This window comes from Lates calcarifer, linkage group LG10 (assembly GCF_001640805.2).
Source record: "Lates calcarifer isolate ASB-BC8 linkage group LG10, TLL_Latcal_v3, whole genome shotgun sequence".
NCBI lineage: Eukaryota > Metazoa > Chordata > Actinopteri > Centropomidae > Lates > Lates calcarifer.
In genome coordinates, this window is record NC_066842.1 from 20,353,883 (window position 1) to 20,377,419 (window position 23,537).

The 23,537-nt window shown below is 40.0% G+C and overlaps 1 protein-coding gene across 6 annotated transcripts in view; it reads right to left on the reverse strand.

Moving 5' to 3' along the window:
* Window positions 1-23,537, reverse strand: part of si:dkey-246g23.2 (solute carrier family 66 member 2) — a 120,019-nt gene that overhangs the window by 19,836 nt on the left and 76,646 nt on the right. For all 6 annotated transcript variants that reach the window (XM_051073544.1, XM_051073546.1, XM_051073545.1 and 3 more), the window contains exon 4: window positions 14,518-14,734. In XM_051073544.1, coding sequence (XP_050929501.1) covers window positions 14,518-14,734 — 217 coding nt within the window. The remainder of the gene's footprint in view (window positions 1-14,517; window positions 14,735-23,537) is intronic.

A 23,537-nucleotide genomic window follows, 5' to 3' on the forward strand; every position in this document is an offset into this window, starting at 1 on the left:
AAAGAGAATAAAGTTAAAGTGACTTTTATCAACCTCTACTCTGAACCTTGATAAAGTCAAATAATAAAGTTGCATTTTACAGCATAGTCAGCAAAGTGCTTGGAACAAATACTCTAAAAAACTACTTGTGAAGAGGTCATGCTACGTTCAAAGTAACGGGATAAAAATAATACCGCCATTGTTTAAAATCCAAACTTCAAACTACCTTTTAAACATGGGAAAAATGTAATATTTGATTAGTAATTTCAAATCAAAAATTCAGTGTATAAGCGAAACTCACCATACCTACTACAGTGGGTGAGCGCAAATGCATACGTTTGACTCATCAGTAAACTATCTAACTGTTGTTTTCCTTACCTATGCAAGATGAAGAGAAGTTATGAGTCGTGCTGAATGATATCAAACCAAATGAGCAGTAATGTGAAGTATGTTGCATTCTTCACCGTCAATGGAAATGGAAAGGCTAACTAATGTTTGCTAATACTTTACTTTGTGAAATGCAACTCCACAGGAATGTTAGCTTGTCACTCAAATGAGGGGAGACTCAGATCCTTTACTTAACTAAGACTAGCAAAACTAAAATGTAGAAATACTCTGTTACAATATATAGATTTAACGATAAATGTACTCAAAGTGTCAAACTTGAAAGTAGTCAATATACAGTATGAGTACACTTTCAAAGTGTTAAATCATAGGAAGAGATCTAAAGGTGAGTGGTCTGAAACTCTGTAGAGAGCCTTTAATGTGAATAATTACAAATTTCATTTTCATTCTCTTCGGTATATTCTGCTCTGCTTGGGATCTGTATTCAATTTTCAGTAGAACTAGAGAGTAGAGTTATTAAATAACAATGGAAATTCAGGGATACACAAAATAAAACATTCCACCATTCTTCTCTAAAATAAAATGATTACCTTGACTTTTTGAACAAAACAACTTTTGTGGAATAAATTGAGTGGATGTAGCTATGTCCTCAGTTACAGAAATTACAGTATGTCTGGAAGACAAAATGATTAATTACAGCCAGAGGTCTTAGCAGCCATATTAAATATACTGATCATATTTTTATATTTGTGATTTATTTATGCTTTGGATGAAGGTACAGGATAAAATCTGTACCTTTAAATCCACACTTGGTTTATTCTCCCCTCTGTCCTTTGCTTTAGTCCTCTCTGTCCTCCCCTCTGCAGTCCTCCAACCTTCGTTTATTCTTCATCCTCCTCTCTGCTTCCGTATTTTCCTCTTACCCTCTCTGCCTAACTTTCCCATCCTTCCTTCACCCTCCCTCACCCTCCCAAATTCCCCGCTCCCCCCTTTGGCTAATTTCTTTGCTCAAGAGACGGCACACATCATTAACGAGGATGAGTCATTTTCAATGTAATTAAGGAGGTCGGGTCATCTGAACAAAAGCAGTCTCTACAGCAGTGCAGAGGAATGGACACAAAACACTCGTTTGAGGTCATTCATCTCTGGCAGGCACACGCACACACACACACACACACACACACACACACATTTAACAGACTCTGTTTGTCATGCTAGTCTCACGTAGCTCCATCTGGTAGAGATAGCATTAATCGTGACTTGTGGCTCGGTTGACAGATGATGAAAGGCACACACAACAAACAACTGAAGTTGGTCCTGAGTGAGGCTTTTGAGTGTCCACAGGGGGAGGGAGTGATTATGGTATTGATTGAGAATACTGACTGACTGACTACTTCCCTCTCTCTCTCTCTCTCACTCTCTCTCTCTCTCTCTCACACACATACACACACACACACACACACACACACACACATAGAAACACACATCCATCAACCAGCATGTGTGTCAGTTAGGTTTAATTTGCACAAAACACATAAGAATGCAAAAAGAAATGTTCTCACTGGCATGCACACACACACACACACACACACACACACACACACACACACACAAACACATTGATGCACACACATGCTCTCAAGCTGACTCAGTTCAGCTCAGCCTGGACACATCTCTCATTGATTACTACTGACCTGACACCTTCATCTGAGCTAAGTGGCAAGAGATGAGAGAGGAGAGGGTGAAATGGTGAACCGGGTACCTCGGGGATGCAGAGGGAAAGATGGGGGCATTGAGATGGATGAGGGAGGATGGAAGTAAAAGGAAAATGACGAGAGATGGATGACAATGAAGCCGGGCAGGGGGGTGATAAATCTAGAGAGGGGTGAGAAAACGAAGCCACCCTGAGAGTAGGAGAGTGACAGGACGTGGGGAGAGCGATGGAGAAAGGGAGAGGGGGGTCTGATTGCACAGTGTGATGGCAGTGCCGTATGTGGGCCAGGCAGTAATTGTGCTGTGTATTGAACGAGTGCTGTCAGGCCAGCTATTAGCTCTTCTAAGTGGCTGGAGTGGACAAGTGGAACACAACTACAGGAAACAGGGCTGAGTGACATTTAGAAAGAGAGATAGAGACAGAGGTAGAGAGAGAGAATTAAAAGGACATGAGTGTGGTATGTGCAATTTACTGATTTCACGTCCCAAATATTTGCAAAGTTGCCTGATGCATCTTTAAATGTCACATTGTGAAAGTGAATCTTACAACAGTTCTACAATCACTGTAAAGCACAGCCTCCTGTAAATCATAGATTAATTCAGTTTATCCTATAAAAAACAGTTATTCTACCTGTATCTTACTTATGTATGTATATACTGTAGCATAATAATTTAAATAATTTGATAATATCCCAACATTATTGCCAGATATGACACTGTTGTAGGACAATTTCACAAAACTCCAGAGGCAATGATTTTACATGTTTTAAGCAGACTTTCTATTCTCCTGCAATATTAGAGTATAGCAATGTCACTGTGATTAAACGGTTATAAAGTTTAAGCAAAGTCATGGTTAGAAAACACCAACATTAAAGTTTAATATTTTTTATGTGATTGTAACATCTTTCAAATTATTCTGATGGCCTAAGTTTTTGTCTGAAAAAACAAAAACAACCAACCAAACAAACAAATTAACAAAAATCAATCAGTCATCAATCATGGTTAAAACTGGGGCAGTACCTGTCTTTTAGTCCATTTAGTCAAGGGGCACTTCATGCACTTCACAACAGCGTCATTCTTGATACTACCACCAGACAGTGCCAAAGTTAAAACTATGGTTTCTTACTGCTTGTTTTTTATAGCTCCAACCTTCAGGTCAGTCAGTTATGAGAACAAAAGTAATAAGGTAAGCTAAAATCTATCAACTGAAATACTGTAGGTCCAATTGGCCAAAAAACACACAGCTGTTAGATGATACAAGCTCTAAACAAACCAATAGCTTAGTGTGATTAGCTATCCATTTATTCAGAGGTAAAACTGGAAGTGCGCACACCTGTCGCTTATGTCGCTAATAATCCATCATTGCACAGGAAAACTTTGTGTGAACACACCATGGCAACGTACAGTAGGTTCCAGTTGAACCAGGAAGTCAGTCTGTAACCTGTGATGGACGTTTTCTATAGTTAGGTTAACTATTTATCATTTGTCAGATTGAACAGCTGCCTGGTCTCTTTTCTTCGTTTCCCCATTTAGATTATTTTAGCCATGCCACTGTGTTTTGATACCTCAGCCATTACTTTGGTTAGTACGTTACCCTTATAACTGATAGAACTGTTGGATGGAGAAATGACAATCAAACCTGAGTTGTCTTTTTTAATCAGAAGTGTAGTGGATTCAGAAGTTGATCTGGGGCAGGATGCAAATTCAGTCTTTGGTGTCAAACTGCTACATAAATAAAACACTACATTCTCTATTGGCATCAATAATTAGTGATTAATACACAGTGAATTGTGTGCTGCAGGGCTGTCCAGTACTCTGTTAGGTAACAAATGCAACTGGAAAATTCAACTTCCTCTTTCTAATGGACAGTCAGGGAGGTTCAACGGGCAGATCCAATCAAATCCAATCTAAACAGTGATTAAACAATTCATTTATAAATGAGACAGACACAAAATGAATGCATGATAATTTAGTAGATTAATTTCTCCACAAAACACTAAATTCAAATTCTAGTCAAGATCTAAAGGTTTCTAAAGTAACCACATACCTCAGTCTGCGTTATAGTGATATCTGTGCACCAAGCAGTTTCCATATAATGCATTGGTGTAGCCATAAAACACTTGTAACAACAGGGATCACAAGGCTAACAGAATTTCTATTACTACAGCTGGCTGATTTATTGCAACAGATATACTTCATTAGAACATGTACTTGATTAGATTTCCTCTATTCTGTCCACTACACATCTTTTGACCTCTCCACAAATTGCCCAGTGCCCTCACCTCTGACCCCATCCCTCTGCTGTTTTAGCTGTATATCAGTCTCTTTTTTTGTTCCCATTCATCATGCCCTCCACCACTCTGTTTCTTTTTCTCCATTACTTCTCTCCCCCCTTCGACCTGTTTCTAAATCTTCATCCTCAGCCTTTATTCCCTCCTCTTGCCTCTACCCCTGTCAAATGCTGTCTTGTTATCTTCTTGTCCCAGGCTCCTCTGCTGCCTTTCACCTTGTCTGCTGCCCAAGGGACCACTGAATAGGTGGATGGACGGATGGATGGATACTGGATACTGAAGAAACATCCAACTAAGGGCTGAAAGTTTCTTGCAGGAACAGCACAGACTGCTGCCGTCTTCCTGCTGCATTTGTATCCATATATGTAAATTTTTTGATGGCAGTCCAGAAATACAAATGTGAAAGTGATGATGAAGTAAATGAAAAAAATGTCACGAAACAGAAACAGAAACAACGTAGAATGAATTCTACAACACTGAACTCACTAGACTGAGCAACTTTTCCATTTAAGGCTGTGACACACTGGATGCACTGAATTGTAGCCTTAAAACTAACGCTGATTCTGTAATAACTCGGGTTTGGGGTGATAGTTTTGTTAGAATTTTGTGGTGAAATTTCCATGACCAAAAGCCAAAAAGTTGACAACTGTATCTCTTGTTGTTGAGGAGATAAACAGGCAGTTGATCACAAATTAAACCCAGGAATGTAGGAATGAATCTTTAAGTGGGGAATCACACTTTGTATGTGAGACTTAAGAGGTCTCCGGAGGGGGGTTAGACAGTCCTCGTAATTGCTTGATAATACTAATTCAAAGCCCTATGGAAAGAGACACACTTGAGCAGCTGGGGCTGATGTTTAAAGCTTCAAAGAGCTTCAATCAGCTCTTTTTCAGCACAACCATGCGTGTATGCAGTGGCATGATGTGTCTGTCCATGCATGCTGGTTTATGTGTGTCTGTGTGTACACGTGTGTGCGCCCACACATGAGGGTGTGCATGTGAGAGGTGATTTAGCAGCAGGGCTGTAGCTCTCCCTGAGGGGGGCAGATAGAGAGACGAAAATCAAAGGGCCCAGCGAGAGAGAAGCCGAGCTGCTTTTAACCCACTAACTATGAATTATGCATGCTGATCGATCGTACGCAGGCAAACACCGAAAAGTTCCCAACCTGCCAGAAAAAGATGGATTCTGCTTCACAAAATGAAGCAGAGAGGAGGTGAGGTGAAGAAGGAGTATCGCACAGAGTTTGCCTAAGGTTATTTTAGACACTTATTTAGAGAATGTAAACAAACCAGAATAGATGAGATGCCCTGTTGATGATGGCTATTTCAGTATACTCATTACATCTACTGTATAATCTTATTTAATCGGTCTGTTTGTCATAGCTGTGTTTCTTAACTAAAAAGTCATCTGTGAATGCATGTGGGGAAAAAAATAAGAGCATATTTACAAGGCGAGATAATCCTCTAAAAGGCATTTTGATAAGCCAATAGGAAATGAAATCCACTCACTTACAACACCTGTTTAATTCCTAACAAGAACATTTCAGACAGAGCTCGTCCTGTCTACTTGTGTGCACAGTAAGACAAACAGTACAGAGAATAGTAGGTGATTACTGTCACTTAAAGAAATCAAAACACTGTTGAAAAATTCCATGAAATAAGTGATTAATCATTTCTGTACAAATGGATGCAGAAAAAGAATCTCTAATTTCAAATAATAATAATAAAAAGTAAGTAACTAACAGACTTCAGTTCGGTCAAATTATAATTACACACATTAAAAAAAGAACAACTTCTGTGTTTTCCTTAAGCAACATGGATAATCCTGTGATGCTGACACTACATGTCCATAGTACCAACATATTTACATGCTTAGGAAGAGCTCTTTCAAAATGTGTCACTTATATGATAAGAGGTCAAAATGTTAGCAAATCATGAGGTAGCAGTGCAGAGGTAAGAGAAGGACCAGACTGACTGGAGTTGACAGAAAGGCTACAGTAACTCAGATAATCACTCTTTACAATTGTGGTGAGCAGAAAAGCATCTGGGAATGCAAAACATGTCCAACCTTGAGGTGAATTGGCTACAACAGCAGCAGGCCACATCTGATTCCAATCCTGTCAGCCAAGAACAGAACTCTGAGGCTGCAGTGGGCACAGGCTCACAGAAACTGGACAGCTAAACACTGGAAAAACGTAGCTTGGTCAGATGAATCTCAATTTCCGCTGAGGCATGCAGATGGTGGGATCAGTATTTGATGTCAATAGCATGAATCCATGGGCCCACTCTGCCTTGGGTCAACAGTCCAGACTGGTGGTGGTGTAATGATGTGGGGAGTGTTTTCTTGGCATATTTTGTCCCTTTCATACTAATCAATCACAGTTTGAATGTCATAGCCATTTGTCTGACCAGGTGCAATTCTGTATGGTCACATTTTATCTCTATATTTATCTTCTGATGGCTACTTCCAGTATGACAATGCAAGTTACAAACCAAAAGTCATCTCAGACTGGTTTCATGAACATGGAAATTAATTCAGTGTACTTCAGTGGCCCTACCACTCACCAGATCCAAATCAAATAAAACACCTTTGGGTATGGTAGAATACAAGATTCACAGCATGAATATGGAGCCGACAAATCTGCAGAAATGACATGACACAATCATGTCAACATGGACCAGAATATTAAAGGAAAGTTTTAAAAACCTTGTGAAATCCATGTCTTGAGGAACTGAGCAGAGGCCCTACCCAGTATTACATGTTACTGTAAATAGTCAAAGTGAGAGACAATCATAGGATGCAGGTGCTGGTTTCATACAAGCAAGTGCAGGATTTCATCAATAAAGAGTCAAAAATTCTTTTATACGATGCTAGGAAATACTTCCTTGGTCTGCACTAGAACACAGAGTTCATGTTTCTTTCACTAGAATCTCTTGAACATGAAACATCAGTAACACTGCTAGCAGCAAACTCACACCACCACCAAAGGTTGGTACTGTGTTATATTTTCATCTCTTATTTTTCTTCTGTCTTCAGTCCAAAACTAACCCTGCTATGACACACGAATAATATGAAATAACTAAAGTAAATCTTCAGGAGCTTTTGTGTGTTTTCACTTGATTCCTGTCCTGAAGAGCCAGCCCCTATAGCTCAAGCTCATCAGGAAATGTCTTTTTTAATTTTACCTTTATATATATATATATATATATATATATATATATTATTATTTTTTTTTTTTTTTTTTTTTTTTTTTTTTTTTTACCTCAACACAAAGTTTCTCCTCCACCATTGTGATAGCTACAAAACTGCAGAAGGAAAGGTGCTATTGCCCAACAAGAAGGCACAAACTGTTGTACCAGTGTGTGGATTTAGAGAGAAAATTATAGGGATGGCTGTTTCCAGTGTGTTTTGGTCTTTAAGTGGCTTAGTTTTGTCTCGAGCTGTAGCAACATGACCTTGACATTCAAAATAAGACCATAGCTGTTATGGAGAAGAATATGCATTGGACAGGAAGAATTCCTTGTACAAATGTATTTCCAAATGCACTGATAATTTGTATGATACCTTACGTAAATGAAAATAATAAATAAAGACATTAATTCACAGTGTAGTCACAAGACTATAGACAGCAATAACTAGTAAGAAAATGTGAAAGGCCCTACATTCCTGAATGTACACGAGTAACATCACACTCACAGAACACATGCACTAGTGCCAGACATGAAATTGGACTGTATATACATCACACTTCCTGTTCTCAGCTCCTGTGCAGGATTGGCTTCATTTTAATGCACAGTAACATGTCAAAAATACTCAGGATATTCAAGCACTGCATGAAAACACCACCTTTTATACATCCAAAGTAGGGCTGCAACTAAGGATCACTATTTAATAATATCGTATCATATAATATAAACAGCACTCAAGGTTACAGCTTCAGATTGTTTTGTTTTGTCTGGCTAACAGTTCAAAACCTAAGATATTTAATTTAAAATAATACAAAAGAGAGAAAAGCAACACATCTTCACATTGAAGTTGTACCCATGGAATATTTGACATTTTGCTTAATAAATTAGTCAAAATCATAATTCACATACAGCCCTAGGCAACAGTATGTGACATGTGTCATGTGTTGCATGTGTCAGGATGCCTGATATTGTAATAACAATTCTAAGCTTTCTAAGTTTTTAACTAGAGCTACCAAAACTGAAATATTTAGCCAATGAATACATTAGTTTATTAACAAAAAATCATATTTTCAGGAGAAATTGACAGAGGGAACACTGCTGCGGACTGTATAACTCATTGCCTCTGCCTAGCTACACCACAGCCCAGCCACCTAGGGCTAAACTCCCAGAATAGCCTACATGGTACATTTTTAGTGGATCTGATCATCATCTGTGATGTGAAAATGTCACATTTTAAGTCAAAGCAATAAAAAGTGTATGTCCTAGCCATTGTTCAAAAATAAAACCCTGGTGCACCTTGGACCATTTCTCCTGCATGGCTCTTGACAACACTGACAGCCAAAAAAAAGCCCTCTGACTGAGGTTTGAATTGGGGGCTCTTTCATTGATCATTTGAATCACCGAGCTCTGGAGCTTTTACAGTCTGTGCAAGCTAAGGTTAGTGGTTCAGTATGTGTCTTGTATAGAAAAATAACTGCACAACTGTCTATTTGATGATACATCAGGCAGGCAGAAAAATATTTTTAATCATACCCTCTCCCAACAAACAATGCTGTGTACGCAGCAACTGTCCTCACATTCACCCTCCAGTGTGGTCACTTTTGAGATACATAACTCTGATCTCTCACAGGTCACAAAGTGATTAGAGGTCATTACAGTGTCTGCATCATATCCTCCAGGGCCACACTGTAAAGATACTGGCTCTTTGTCCAAAATGGCCTTGAGGTAATGACCATCTCAAGAGAAACATGAAACCCCCATTAGTCTGCTACTGAGGGGACACGGTAGGAGGACCACCATTACCTCTTCAAGGTGGTTACCCAGAACTGAGAGTGAGAAATAAGCTGCTAGTCATGAAGTTGTGGGAGAGAGAGAGTGACAAAGAGAGGCAACAGGAGCTGAATATGCAAATATATACAAAAGGGTTAAGGTATATATCATATTCGTTTTGCTAGGCACAATTTTATGTAGGTAGTTTGACGACTACTATCACATTTATGACAATAAAGAACCATAAATTAAATTGAGACAGAAAGAGAATAAGAGCTGTCTACAGAAAGCAAACTAACAGTGATACGTATCCCTTGAGAAAGATGCAGAACTGCATTTGTCTGCATACTTTTATGTCAAAGCCACAGACAGACTGCCCCCGTCAGTGTCCCCTCCACTGTCACTGAGTGACATTGTGAAGGTTGGCAGCTTTTGTGCCGAGCTGGAAGAGGAGAATGGGAGAGGAGGCAAAATAGATAAAGTTTAATGAGAGGAAAGAGAAAAACAGGCGGGCTCCCCAGGCAGCCGAGCAGAGAGCGCTGAGCAATCAGTCACACACGCAAACACCGCACATTGCTGTTTATATAAACAAATTGCAACTTTACCATTCAATTGTAGCTTCCACTTGAGTAATGAGTACTTTCAAATGCCAAGCGGGTGACAGCATCACTCAGCAATCAAATGCTGTCAGATGGAAACTTGGTATCACCATCAAACTGGTGTTTAATAACTAGAAACAGCTTAATACTCTGAGTGAACAGCATGTAATACTCTGACTTTTGCAAAGTTTTTGAAATAATATGAGGTCATAGAAATTTGGAGGGCTAAATGTGCAAAATGGAAAATTTATACAGTAGTTAAGGCTGCTTTCACACCTGTAGTTTGGTTCATTGGATCAACACCACAGTCGTTCTTGTCTGTTTTATGTTACTGCCTGCATTACCTGTGCTACAGGCAGCTAGGGAGGGAAATCAAAACCAAATTTACCCCATAGAATGACAGCAATTCATTCTGCCTTTTAGTGTGCCTATGCTTTTATCTCATGGTGGTCACAAAGGGTTCATGAAGAAATTATTCATTGTGAATATCATTAGCTTTTTCAATACTTTTATTTATTCAGTGATGATCTAGTGAGAGTAATGCTCTTTTTTGCAAGAATGCCCTGACCACACTCACACAATCATACCTGGAAGCTAATCTGGGTAACCACAGTCTGATCTGATGGCCACTGAAGAGCTCTAATCGAGCAGTTGGAGAGAAGTGGCCCTTGAGCCTATAGTGTTGGTAATGAGGGAGGGACAAGCTGAGGTCTTTCACTTTACCCACCCAAGCGTATCCTGCCAGTCCAGAATCGAACTGGTAAACTTCCAGTCACAAGTCCAGATCTCCTAATCTTATATGCCATAACTAATGACAGGAAACAAGACAAAGAGGTATTAGTATAGTGGGATAACTGCAATTTTTAATGAACCAAAATACATGGAGAACACAAGCTCAAATACCACTGTTCTAAGTTTTTTCACTGAATGCATCAGAAGAAAAGTCTCCACTTTTTGTACTGATCTACTGTCATATTACCATGGTTACCAAATGATTTAGCAATTAGCATAATTACACAGATTTCTACATAGATTTCCTATACGGTTTCCTTCATAGTTCCCAAGATCAGCACATGGACTAAGTAAATCTAATGCTACTTAAGCTTTTGATTTTATACTAAGACCACATAGCTCATATGGTTGGCCCATTTATTTCACACCAAGCCATCTCAGGCTGCTTGCTTGGTAACCACCAGACCTTGAATGACAACATTTGCACCAGTCTAAATGAATTGTGCCAAATGGGCAGACCAACCAGAGTCTGTTTGAACTCAGGTGTGAAAGCACCTTAAAGGGTGTCATAAATTTACATGCACACTTTTCTATTACATGCTTCTTTTCCTTTGATTTTCTACACCTAATCCAGTCTTCTTGTCTCTCTCTCTCTCACACACACACACACTATCTGCCTCTGTATGTGTGTGTGTTTGTCATTCTAACTCTCTCTGCTTTTCCATAACATGCATCTGTTTGAAGGCGATCATTTGGGCGACCTGGAAAAGGTGAGCAGTCCTTAATGAAACACATCCATATGCTCTCCCTCACACCTCAGTAATAGGACTCAAGGGAATCTGATTGTACAACAACAAGTACTGTTTCACATGGGATAACAGTAGAGGAAGGAAGTGCAAACTACGTGCTGTCATCATTTCTGCAAAAACACTTTGTTCTAGCTTAGCTGATCAAATGGGAGATTCATTAAGCACACATGACAAGGGTCAAAAGATCTAAAACATAGTAGACATGCAGGGGCAGAAGTGCTGAATGTGCTGTTACCAGCCAACAGGGTCATTTGTTCAATTAGGCTGCTGAGATCAATAGTGAGGTTAGAAAATATTAATGTTAAAGGTACACAGTACACAAATAGTACTTTCTAACATCTGTGTTTGTTGTTTTTGGTGGCTGATGTAATATTATCACATTACTGGCTGTGCAGGGACTTTGCCACAGGATCTGAGTTTAGCTAAACTCATGTTCCTATCTAATTCATCATTGTCATCTCAGAGGCCTAATCTAGTATTATTGCGTATTTAATCTTTGCCATGACATTCACTGTGAGCTGAACGGGCGCTTAAAGAAAGTGCAAGCCCAGATGTACACCCTGAGGACACATCATGTGAAATGGGGCATATTACTGAGAAAGACCTTGTTACTATTCAGACAGTCAATCACCTACAGTACAGAATCTTGCAATACACTACTGCTTTATTTTAAGACAAAAACATATTTAGAGCTTATCCCTTGTGTCTATGGACACATGTGTGATATGAGGTATAATATGCACAGGCTTGACTGAATTTTCCTCTGTATGTCTTTCAGTCTTCCACTGTGACAGCATTGAGACACTGTGACAGTTAATCCAGAGAAAACATGCAGGGGGAGCTGTGGAAGAATGATAGATACACAGAGAACTGCACAATATGGAGAGTATATAAGTAGATGAAACCTCTATCACTTGTCTTTGCTGAAAAGGATGGTCTCTCAAGGGAAAAACACGAACAGCACAATCATGAATCAAGGATCTTCTCACCTCCCCCTTTATTTTTACACCTCGAGTGTGCACCATTTCTTTGGTATTCTCATGCTTTGGGGAATCAACAAAAACACATACAGTATAGAGAACTAGGACAGAATAACGCTGAGAAGAAAAAATAACAGAGCAGGGATAAACAAGCTCTATAGGAGTTACTGTAAATTGTCTCAACAGGTAGCTCTGGTAATTTGTCAGTGTACGCTATACACTGTACACTGTGGAGTGTGTATTACAGCAGCAGGTGCCCCTCAAAACACCATGTTGCGAATAACTTCTCATTTCAAAGTGAAAACATTAAAGCTGAATCCAGCAGTTGACTAACTGACTCAAAGAAAAATAATCAGTATTATATGAATCAGTATTTTGATAATCGATTAATCATTTAAGTCATCTGTAGAAGCTATGATCTATAGTACAGATATTTATTCCCCCCTCAGGATGACATGAAATGACTTTGGTGATCCTGTAACATTTCATCTAGCTCCATGAGATTACAGTGGCTCATCAATCCTTTGCATAATTGCCTACTTTCAAACTTTCCATTTAGGTAAGTAACATGTTGTGTTGTATTCTTAAAATGTATAACTGTACATGCATCACTGTGATGGCTTTGGCTGTTTTCCAGTGATGTGACTAGCTAAGACTTAATTTATTAATCACCAAACCCTCCAATTTATATTCTACCTCAGCCAGCCCTTTTGCATTTGGTGCTGCTGCACCTACAGGAACCAAAACAGCAGGTGCACTTGCAGAAGCCCAAGACCGCCTTGCATTTGTCACCATGCATGCACAGTTAAAATAGGACTCTTAGTCGTTCAAGCACAAATGCCAAACATTATTTTGTTCTAGCTGCTAAATTGTGAGAATTTGGTGCGGTTTGTCTTACGTATTAATAAAGTGAATAAATTTAGGTTTTCAGCCTGAGCTTTAGGAAACTCCAATGGGCATTTTCCACTATTTTCTAACATTTAATAAACCAAATGATATTTTTGATTAATTGAGAAAGTAATCATCAGGTTAATCAATAATTAAATTAACTGTTTGTTGCTTCCCTAAAATATATATCGCCATTGTGTATCTGTGTCAAAATATAAAATGCAAAATCACTCCTAGCATCAGGGAAAAGAGCTGATTCTAACTGACATGAGTGTAAGATCCTAATTTTTCTCTCTCATCTCATAACACTCCCCTGGTGTGAATGTGTAACATTTGTCTGACTTCTATACTTCCTGAATCCCTACTGACATCAAATGATGGTAGTTCTGTCCTTGAGAGAGAAAGTAAAATATTTTGATGAGGTACTGATGAGTAACCAGCAGAGCACTCTGTAACCACACACACACACACACACACACACACACACACACACACGTATGCATGGTTTTTGCACTGATGACAGACAAGAGACATAATGAGGAAATAATGATCATAATTAGTATGAGGTTCTGTGCCATTAGGGGCGTAATTGATCTTGCAGTCCTCTACCTGAGAGGCTAATCAGTATACACATTGACCTTTGCACACTGTTCTATAATCTTAATAGGAAAAACCTTCATAATGCAATGTAAGCATTTTGTTTGCCCCACTCCTTCACCCTCTATTCCCTCTGTCCATTCAAGGTGACCTTGAATTTAATGTGGATACAATCTACCTTAAAATGTACCATGTTATAATTCTATTGAGAACAGTTGTTATTGCTAATCACCTTCACTTCATCACTTTTTTCCCACTTATTTTTCTTGTTTATGCAGTTCAAACTTCAGTGTGTCAGTGTTCATCACTGATGAATGCAGAAGGCCTTGTGAATTTAACAGAGAACTGTTAGAAAACTGTTTACTCAGCCTTTGGATTTATCCGATCTTTGACTTACTCTTTTTAATATGTAGCTTCTAATGATTATAAATGACCTTGTTACCATATTTTGGTCATGACAATATTAATTACTCGCACACCCTGGGCATGGTTAGGTTAATGAGAGAACACCTGTGAAGTCCTGAGAACTTCTAAGGCAGTGTGGGAGTGCTGCCCCTGTATGCCTGTGTGAGCATGGTGAGTTATGAGCTTCCTGTAAAGCTGTTTGACCTCAGAGCGTGCCGTACCTCATGCCTTTGGTGGAGCGATTGTGGAAGTTTTGCAAAAGCTGCGGGAGACCCAGCATGGCCTCAAACATCACGGCCAGGGAGCCCAGCATCTCCACAAACACCACAGAGTCCAGCAGCAGCAGGGTGACAACTGCACACAGCACTGTGAAGCCGAAACAGAAGAGCAGGTAGTCCTCAAACGCACTCCATTTCCAGAAGTAGTTTAAGTCCAAGTCTGGAGAGGAGGGAGAGGAACAAATGAATGCATAGAAAAAAGTACTTGTCATCCCGGCACATATACATTGAATGGAAAAAGTGTGGGAGGATTTAAAGGACAGAAAACAGACACAAAAGCCTAGAAAGATGATGGAGCAAAGAAAGAGTGGGGAACTGTGTATTTATGGTGCTGAAGGGTGAGGATGTGCTCACAGTATATGCAGCTGAGACCAAAGAGCAATAGTGACAGATTGAAGGGGTGATATTGCAGGAAAAAGAAGGCAGGAGGAAAGAGCAGGAATAAGTGTTTCATTAAAGGATGCATAGAAATTCTGCAAAGACAGCACTCCTTAATCAATACTGTGCACATGCATAAGTGAATGGAACAAAGATAAATGAGATACTCCAAAGCTTTTACATTTCTATTACTTTGGAATAACCTGGCCTTTGGCAAGGCTGTGCTGTATATTTAGAAAGTTTATTACCTTTGGTTTAAAGCTATCTTTTTACTGACACAGCCCTATTTGTCATGTGCGGCTTTTACAATTCACTGATAAACACAAAGACCACACTGTCTAAAGCTGTTGTTTCTTCTCTCAAAATAAGATGACTCAACTCGAACGGAAGTGGTGGCCAGCAACAGTGACTGAGTACAAAAGTATGAGTGTGATTTTGAATTACATCTGAGCAAACATTTAAATAGTCACAGTGGTTGAGTTACCTAGAATAGTTTCTGTTCAGTGGGACTGGAGTTCCCAGCATGAAGGCTGGTTCAAGAGCTGGCAAAGAAAGTTTATGAGAGGAAGCATTAGGCCTTCTACATCAACATTCCCATCACCATCAGCCATCTCCTCAATGGTCCATAATGTGAGATGATTGACGATCTCTCATTGCTTATGTATGACCATGGAGCCGTGGAAACCAGCTGACATCAGCTAACGGGGATTGATAGCTAAATAAGAGCACATTAGTGCGGGGAGCACCTGCCTTTTCCGTGTGCCGGTTACCTTTTATACTTCGACTACACAGGCTGCACCTATATGTGTGTCCATTTGTGTACATTTGCACATTAGTGCATGTCCTTGAGTTTCTATACAGATGAGGGACAAATGTTGTCTGCGCAGAGAGATGAGAGAAATCCTCTCAAATATGGATACTATGGCTCTCTTCCCTCATGTAATGAAGCATCACTTTTCATCACACATCAGTTAACATGCAATAGAGAAAAGCAGCAAATCTGCACACTGAAAACCTGGAACCAGAGAATGTCTGGCATTTTTGGTGGAAACTGATTGAGTCTCTTCCTATATATCAACTAGGGATGTGCATGAATAAACGATTAGTCGATTAGACGAAACGAGTAGTAGTCGACACCTTTTTTTTAAAGAACCGACTTATTTTTATTTGACTAACTTTTATTTGGTTGGGTGTGGGAGGAGGGTGGACTGGTGACCAAAACTTTTCTGGTTCTGTGCTCCAGACTCGCAGCACAGATGACAGACACACTGCTGAGAATATCAATGCTAGCCTGAGGTGTGTTGTTGATGAGTGGGGCTTGGGAGGTAAAGCTAGTGCATCTGCACACAACACAGCAAAATGACCTGACATGACAATATATTATTATTTTGGTTTGGCTGGAGGGCATGTCTTAACAATGACGTCTCGACTAATCAATTAATCGACTTAAATTGGGTTGATGAATCAACTTCAAAAAGTAATCAAAATGCCCATCCCTAATATCAACATATCTTTTCAGCAATAATTTGTTTTAATCAGGGCTTGGATTTGGGGTAAAGATGAGAATTAGGAATAGGAAATGCATCAGTGCTCCTACAATTAATCAATGAATAGATGAGTTAACAGAAAATTTATCAATGACAATTCTGACATGAATTAAAATGCCATTTATAGCCTCTTTAATGAGGCCACATGCTTTTCCAAGCAGTTTACTTTTGTATAAAAGGCAGTGATCTTTCTAGCTTTTTCCACAACTTTCATCCACCTCTCATGGTCTTTATTGGCAGTCTGCTCAGTTCTGTGGAGCTTTGGGACTACTTGAAAGCAGATAAGGCTAACAATTGGTCCTTAATTTAAAGTTTGTTTGTGACACTACTGTTTTCAAAGTCAAAAATATTCTTAAATGCTAAGATAATACAGGTACTGGAAGATAGTGGGAGCAGATGCAGTGTTGCGTCACTTATTTGTACAGGCACAAGAGGTAATTATGTCTACTTTTGAGGACACACGACCTGCAGTGGGCATCCAATGAGTGACAAGGGAAAATCAATATCTATTCCTGCCTACATTCTCTCTCTCTCTTTCAGAGAGAGAGGAGCTCTCTGTCTGAACAGGGCCTTATCCATTAATTCATCTCACACAATGTACATATATGGTCACAAAAAATATTCTGTAAGCACACACGCACACATACACACAACCCCACACACCCCTAACACAAGGGTGGGATGTCTCCCATTCCACTCCAGTGAACTGCATCTGCTGTTGTGTCCCGGGACAGACAGAGTGAGACATCTTGCAGCGACTGCAGCGTGGCATGTTTGTGGCAAACAGAGAACGTGATTAATGGCTTTATTAACGGGAGCCACAAACGACACATCGCCCACAGCTGACAACAGACGTGTGAGGTGGGAGAGGACAGCGACACAACACGACACATATACACACACACACATACTTCTCAGCTCTCTCACACACATATGACATGACAAATATTGACTCTTTGGCCATGACTTATGTCTGTCCTCACAAACTATGACAGTGATAGAAGCCAAAAAGCTGGAGACAGAGAGCCTGGCACACTTCAGCTCTTAATCACAAGTCCCTTTTCATTCCTGAAGCCCTGTTACTTCAACACAACATCAAACCCGAGTCACTGCCACCACTGGTGGCTGGCAGAGAGAGACTGGAGAGCCAGGAGAGGCTTAGAAGCTGCCCTTTATCAGCAACATAACAGCCCTTTCATTTCCTTTTAAATGAGGCCAAGATGGTGAAGTATAAACATGCTGACAGCAGCAACAATGAGAGTAGTGGTATTTCAAAACTGCTGTCAACTTTTCAGTGTATAAAACCTCCCGCTGAGCCGCTTCTCATCTCTTGATTTTTAATTCAGTTTCCCCTCCGTCTCTCCCCCTCATCTGCAGCAGACACACACACACACAGACACTCTTGTCCTCTTACCAAGCAATCCAATCTATTTTCATACGTAAAGCCACACACCCACCTCTCTTCCTCTCATCCCTGCTCTTCCTCTCTCTCTATCCCACTTCATCTCTGTTATACAGCCTTGTGTGTTTACCTGCATAATCAAATTGCCCGGAAGAATATAACGAAGAGAGAAAGCTATGCATCATTCATGGAGTCATCTCTTTTATTTGTCCTCCATCATGCCATGCATCATCCACAGCTTCCGTTCCCTGACCAGCTCACTTCTTTCCCCTCTCTGTTTCAATTCTTTTTTTCACCAACTTCACAGACTAAAAAAAAGTGTCTGCACTTCACACACACACACACACACACACACACACACACGAACACACACCTCCTTTGTGGCTGCTGTCCTGTCACCCCAGGACAGCACAGGTGGCCTGGCCTTTTCCAAACAACATCCTCCTGTCTGGTGAGTGTCGAGGCCAGGACTGCACTTCAAAGACCCCAAGAGACTCCGGAGTGCCAGGAGGAGGCGAGGTGCTTTTTCTTCACACAGACTCTTTTGTTTACACAAAGCCCATCCGAGATCAAACAATTCAATTACTAAAACGGGAGAGGAAGCAGCTCAGAGGATGTCAAGTCTGTGTATGAAGTTGCTCAGGGACGATGTGAAGTTGCTCGGGCAGGATAAGTCAATCAATATGTGTATGTCTGTTCAGGTGGTTGTGACAGCCGCAGCAGTTCTATCTGGGATGCGGCATTGTTAAGACTTTCAGCGCTGTTAGACCTCAACAGCGGTCTCAACACAAGTTGCACAGAGGATGGAGAAGACAATTAGATATGGAAGGAGGGATGGAGAGATGGAGGGTGAGTGAGTCAGAGACAGAGGGAGAGAAGCCTTGAGTCAGTCAAGAAGATATATGGAGGTTAAACTCACTGTGCTTCCCATCTGGCCGTGCAGAGAGAGCACAGTACATAGGTGAGAGTAGAGACTCGGAGCCAGAGACGAGGATAGGTACTGACAGCTAGAGAGCTTCGAGATATGTTGACTCAGCACTATCTGTTTTGCGAGCAGAGTGACTCCGCTCTACCGAGTCTCCTCTGTGTATTTTAAGATGTGTGAAAGTTGCTGTTTGACATCTCTTGAAGGCTGTCTGTTCGAGGCTCGGCTCACTGGTCTCATCTGAGGATAGGTGCTGCATTTTGAAGAACATGCAGGATGTAATGGACTTTTCAGATTATTGTAATGGGTAAAAACCCTATGTTCTATTTTAGTTTGTCCACAGACAGCTGACAACACAAGTGACTGACTTTCTTATGATATCCTGACAAGACCACAAGAAATTGGTCAAGCATTTCACAGCATCTGTGAGCTGAAACTGCAGACTGCCTCTGCTTTTCAAGTCCATGAACACAGCTCCACGGAGTATTGACAGCACAGACACACCAGTAAAATCTCCCTGACAAGCTTTAATATGGACATGACAGGTGCATTGCAATCATTTGGAAAGACAGAGAGTCACTGAGCCATTCTGAACTCTCACTGTTCAACAGATTGAACAGAGTGTTTCTGTAGCAGAAACATAACTTGGTTTACCAGCTCGACAGATCTGAGCGAAGACAGACAGGAGAGGGTCCACTGCTCTCTCTGTGTCTCCCTCTTTCTCTGTCAGCTCTCTGAATAATACAAAAGCCTCTAAAATAATGCCCAGTCATTAAGTTACACTGAGAATTTAACGCACACACACTCACACACACACAAGAACAAAGTGCCTTCCCAGTGGATTTACTCTCTAGAACTAGTTCATTTTTAACTTTGGGGCGGAGGAACTTCATTACACAACTGCCCTCTCTGGTAAAACATTTAGTTCATTTATTAAGACAAATATGAGTAACGCTGACTGAACATTTCAACTACTTATTCCTGTACTTCCTCAGAAACTTTGCACAGACCGTACTGATCACAGAATCTTCAAGTCGAGCAAATGGAGCAATCCGCACATTGACTTGTCAACACAAATCTTAATTAAGTAAACAAATAAATGGGAAATTATGAAAGAAATAATGATGACAAGAACCATCTCACTGTAATTCCAGAAATGGCCCAGAATGTTTTGCATCTACCACTCCTCCACATCTTTTCGCTCCATTTCACCCTCCCTCCTGCTAACCTGTGTCAATGTTTCCCAGTGGAGAGGAGTTTTCAGACAGGATGTTGTACAACATCAGGCTGGACCAACACCGGCCCTGTGTGGAGAACGGACAGCTCAGGTCCAGCCATGCATTACAGGGGTTATTTGTGGTAAAAGCGATTGCAATTTCTGCCCAATTCACATCTGCCTGACAGTAAACTTTTCAGTCATGTTCTCGGGAGCTTCACCGACTGAGCTCACTCAGCAGCAGCTGTTTGTCTTCAATCACGCAAAAAGGGAACGTCCACAAAAATGCTCTTAATTGGCCTCTGCAGCTCCCAAACAAAAGCTCAAAGTAAACATGTTCTCACTGAGAGTTGTCAAGGCACCGAAAAAAACACACAAACAATGGTCTTCAACTAATTAATGACTCATTTACCAGAAAACAAAACAACAAAATAACTGAAAATGTGCACGACAGTGATAAGCAATGAAAAAGTGTAAGCTGTGACAATGCAGTTGAGGTCATTTTCACTAGGGAAACAGGATTACGATTATACCTTGCATCATTGTATATTTCAGGCTGACCCTTTTTGTGCATTTTGCTGAGAGGTGAAAGTTTCTGATCTCATCTTGATGACATACACACACTATTACACACAAATAGTGCGCATATAAACACATGCACACACAGGTGCACAGTAATTGCTGTTACTTTTTAAGTGCTACCAGCTTCTGTGCGTGTGTGTTTGCACTGTGTATTTGAGATTGGATTTGTTTCTGTTATCTTTTCCACTTACATGTTTAATATAGTTTTGGATTTGTTGCTTCACTGCCCAATTTGTTTTAAGTACATCCTCGATTTTTATCTTTTACATGCAATAAATTAACAGAATAAATTAAGTTGTAACAGAGGGCAACATTGTTTCTATAGTCCTTGACGGCACTCTGCAGTGGTCACATCTGCCAAGACAAAAAAAAAAAAAAGCCTGTCTGCATCTTCTAATTCATATCTATTCACAGGGCGAACTGGTGCATTCATTTGCATAATATTTTGTGTATTACAAAAGCCATTCATGCAGAAACATCCAAGCAATACATTCAGAAGTCAGTAGTTTACAGTTGTTCTCTTGAATGCCTAATGGGGAGGCACTGTGTGTCTTTTATTACAGGTTCCTATTAGCAACTACAAAGAATGTGCTATAAGCTGCAGGGCTGAAAGTTAAGATGAATGGTGATATTAGGACAGTTAGCTCAGCACAATTACTGGGTATTTATGAGGTTGGGAGCAGCCCCTCACAAAAGACTCTTTCCAACCTTTTCAGAAACTGAAACAAAAATGAAATCCTAAAAAAACATAAATTAACATTAATTAACTTTTTGTAATGAAATATCCTTCTTTTCAAATGTTTTCATTTCATAATGTCATTTTTCAAGACAGTCATCACTAATCCCTGCCCACTTGGTGCCCCACCAATTACATTCCTGCTTCCTCTAAGATGGCTCCGTACCTGCTACAAAATTTAGCCACGTTAACTCAAGTGAACTTTAACAAAAATGCCAAGTAATTCTGAAGCCAACTGGATAAATACAGTGCACTCTAGTAGTCCTGTTCTTCACATTTTAGAATAGTGACCGCTTCAAAATTAACTTCGTTTACATATTTTATGTAGAGATACATTTCTACTATCTATTTTACTCAGGGTTTTTATGAGGACAGCTGGAGTTCAGATGGTAATCCAGTAGGAAATTCAGTGTCCTTGATAAAGACATTGAACCCTAAATTGTTCCTGATGTGTATACTGTATACGCAGGAAAAAACATGAAAATTCATAGTTTCTTTGATACTGGTAGTTCCATACATAACCTTTTATTAACTGAATTTTTAACAGCTAATTAGGAAATCTGTGAGAAATAAACAGATGGATTCATAAAATTAAGATTTAAGAGAGAGGGAGAGACAAATGTAATTTATTCATGTTCTGCGGCAAATAATATTTTGTCAGGAACACTTTTTCCTCAGAGTTTCTGCTGCAGTAGCAGTTCTCCAAGTGGGCAGCTCTGACCTTCCGAACCATGACTGTGTTTTTTCACCACCAATTGCTTCCTCACTGAGTGTATGTGTGCGTTCTCTCTAGCCTTTTGACCTGGACAAGGCTTAACTAATGAGCTCTATTGGCATTAACAACCCACAACAACAATTCTGTGACCGTCTCACCTCCATTATGTGCTAATGGATTCCACATTCGTACCCATTTCATAACAGTATAACTCTGGGTTACTGAAGAGCTCCTTATCAGTGTCAGAATATACTGTTCTCTCTTTCACTGACATGGACTGAACCTTTACATTATACATACATATCCTGAGTGATACTCCAGTTAATGGATACAGTGGATACAGACAAAAAAAGTCTATACATATATTTTTGTAAACATGCTAGTGAAGACTTTCAGCTTTGAGGCAGGAAGACTGAGACACTCCTGAGTTTGTTTGAGTGCATCCTGACAGAATACCATATATCGGTCAGTACAGTAGCTACATGACATCTCCACACCTTGCAACATTTGTTTAAGTTTCAGCTCCATTGACAATTCTGGCATGCTGTCAAACTCCCATATCCACCACTACCATCCACTCTACCTTTTAACATCCATTCACGCTCTAGCGCCTCTGTCCACTTTCGTCCCTAAAAGCCACTGGCCGGCGCCTGCAGCTCTGAGATAAATGAGGGTGAATCAGTCAGCCTCTGGTATGCCACATTCCCAAAAAAAGACTCTTACCCATTCAAGTAAAGTGAAGTACAGTGTTTGCTATTGTGTTACAATTTCAGTGTATGTCCTTTCATGTGCACGTTGTGATTGTATGATCATTTCATGGTATTCTAATGTTTTGCCTACATTTGCATATCATGATATACACAGATCCACAGATCCATATACATACACACACACACACACACACACACACATAACCATGCCTGCATGGTTAATGCAAGTCTAGTAGATATTGTTAATTGCCATGTATTGATATAGCAAGGTGCTAAATTTAAACTGAATATGGTATTTTGATATTGGAAAAGCAGTCTTAATATTAATAACACAATAATGATTTCAACTATATTGCCATGATCTAGGCTTATGTAAATGTCATCACAATTGATTGTTATAGTCTCCTACATTCCACTAAGGGTCTTCATAGGTCCCTTGGAATCAATAACCCAAGCCCAAAGTGCATGATTTAAACCTATAATATGCAAATTCTGGAAATCAAGTCTGACTTGAAGGCACCGCCGCCTGACGGCCTCAAACGAACCCACTGACTTTGGAGCCACATCAAAATACAACATCATTTTTTCCACCTCCTGTAATTATTAGAATGCACCCAGTCCTAGGACTGTCATCAGTTCTCAGCTGCTTGAAGACTTCTACTCTCTGTGTCTTTTAACACTGAGTTCTCTCTTGCTATCCTGCTTATAAGTCTTAACATTCTCTCTCTCACCCTTCCAGTCAAAGCACCCCC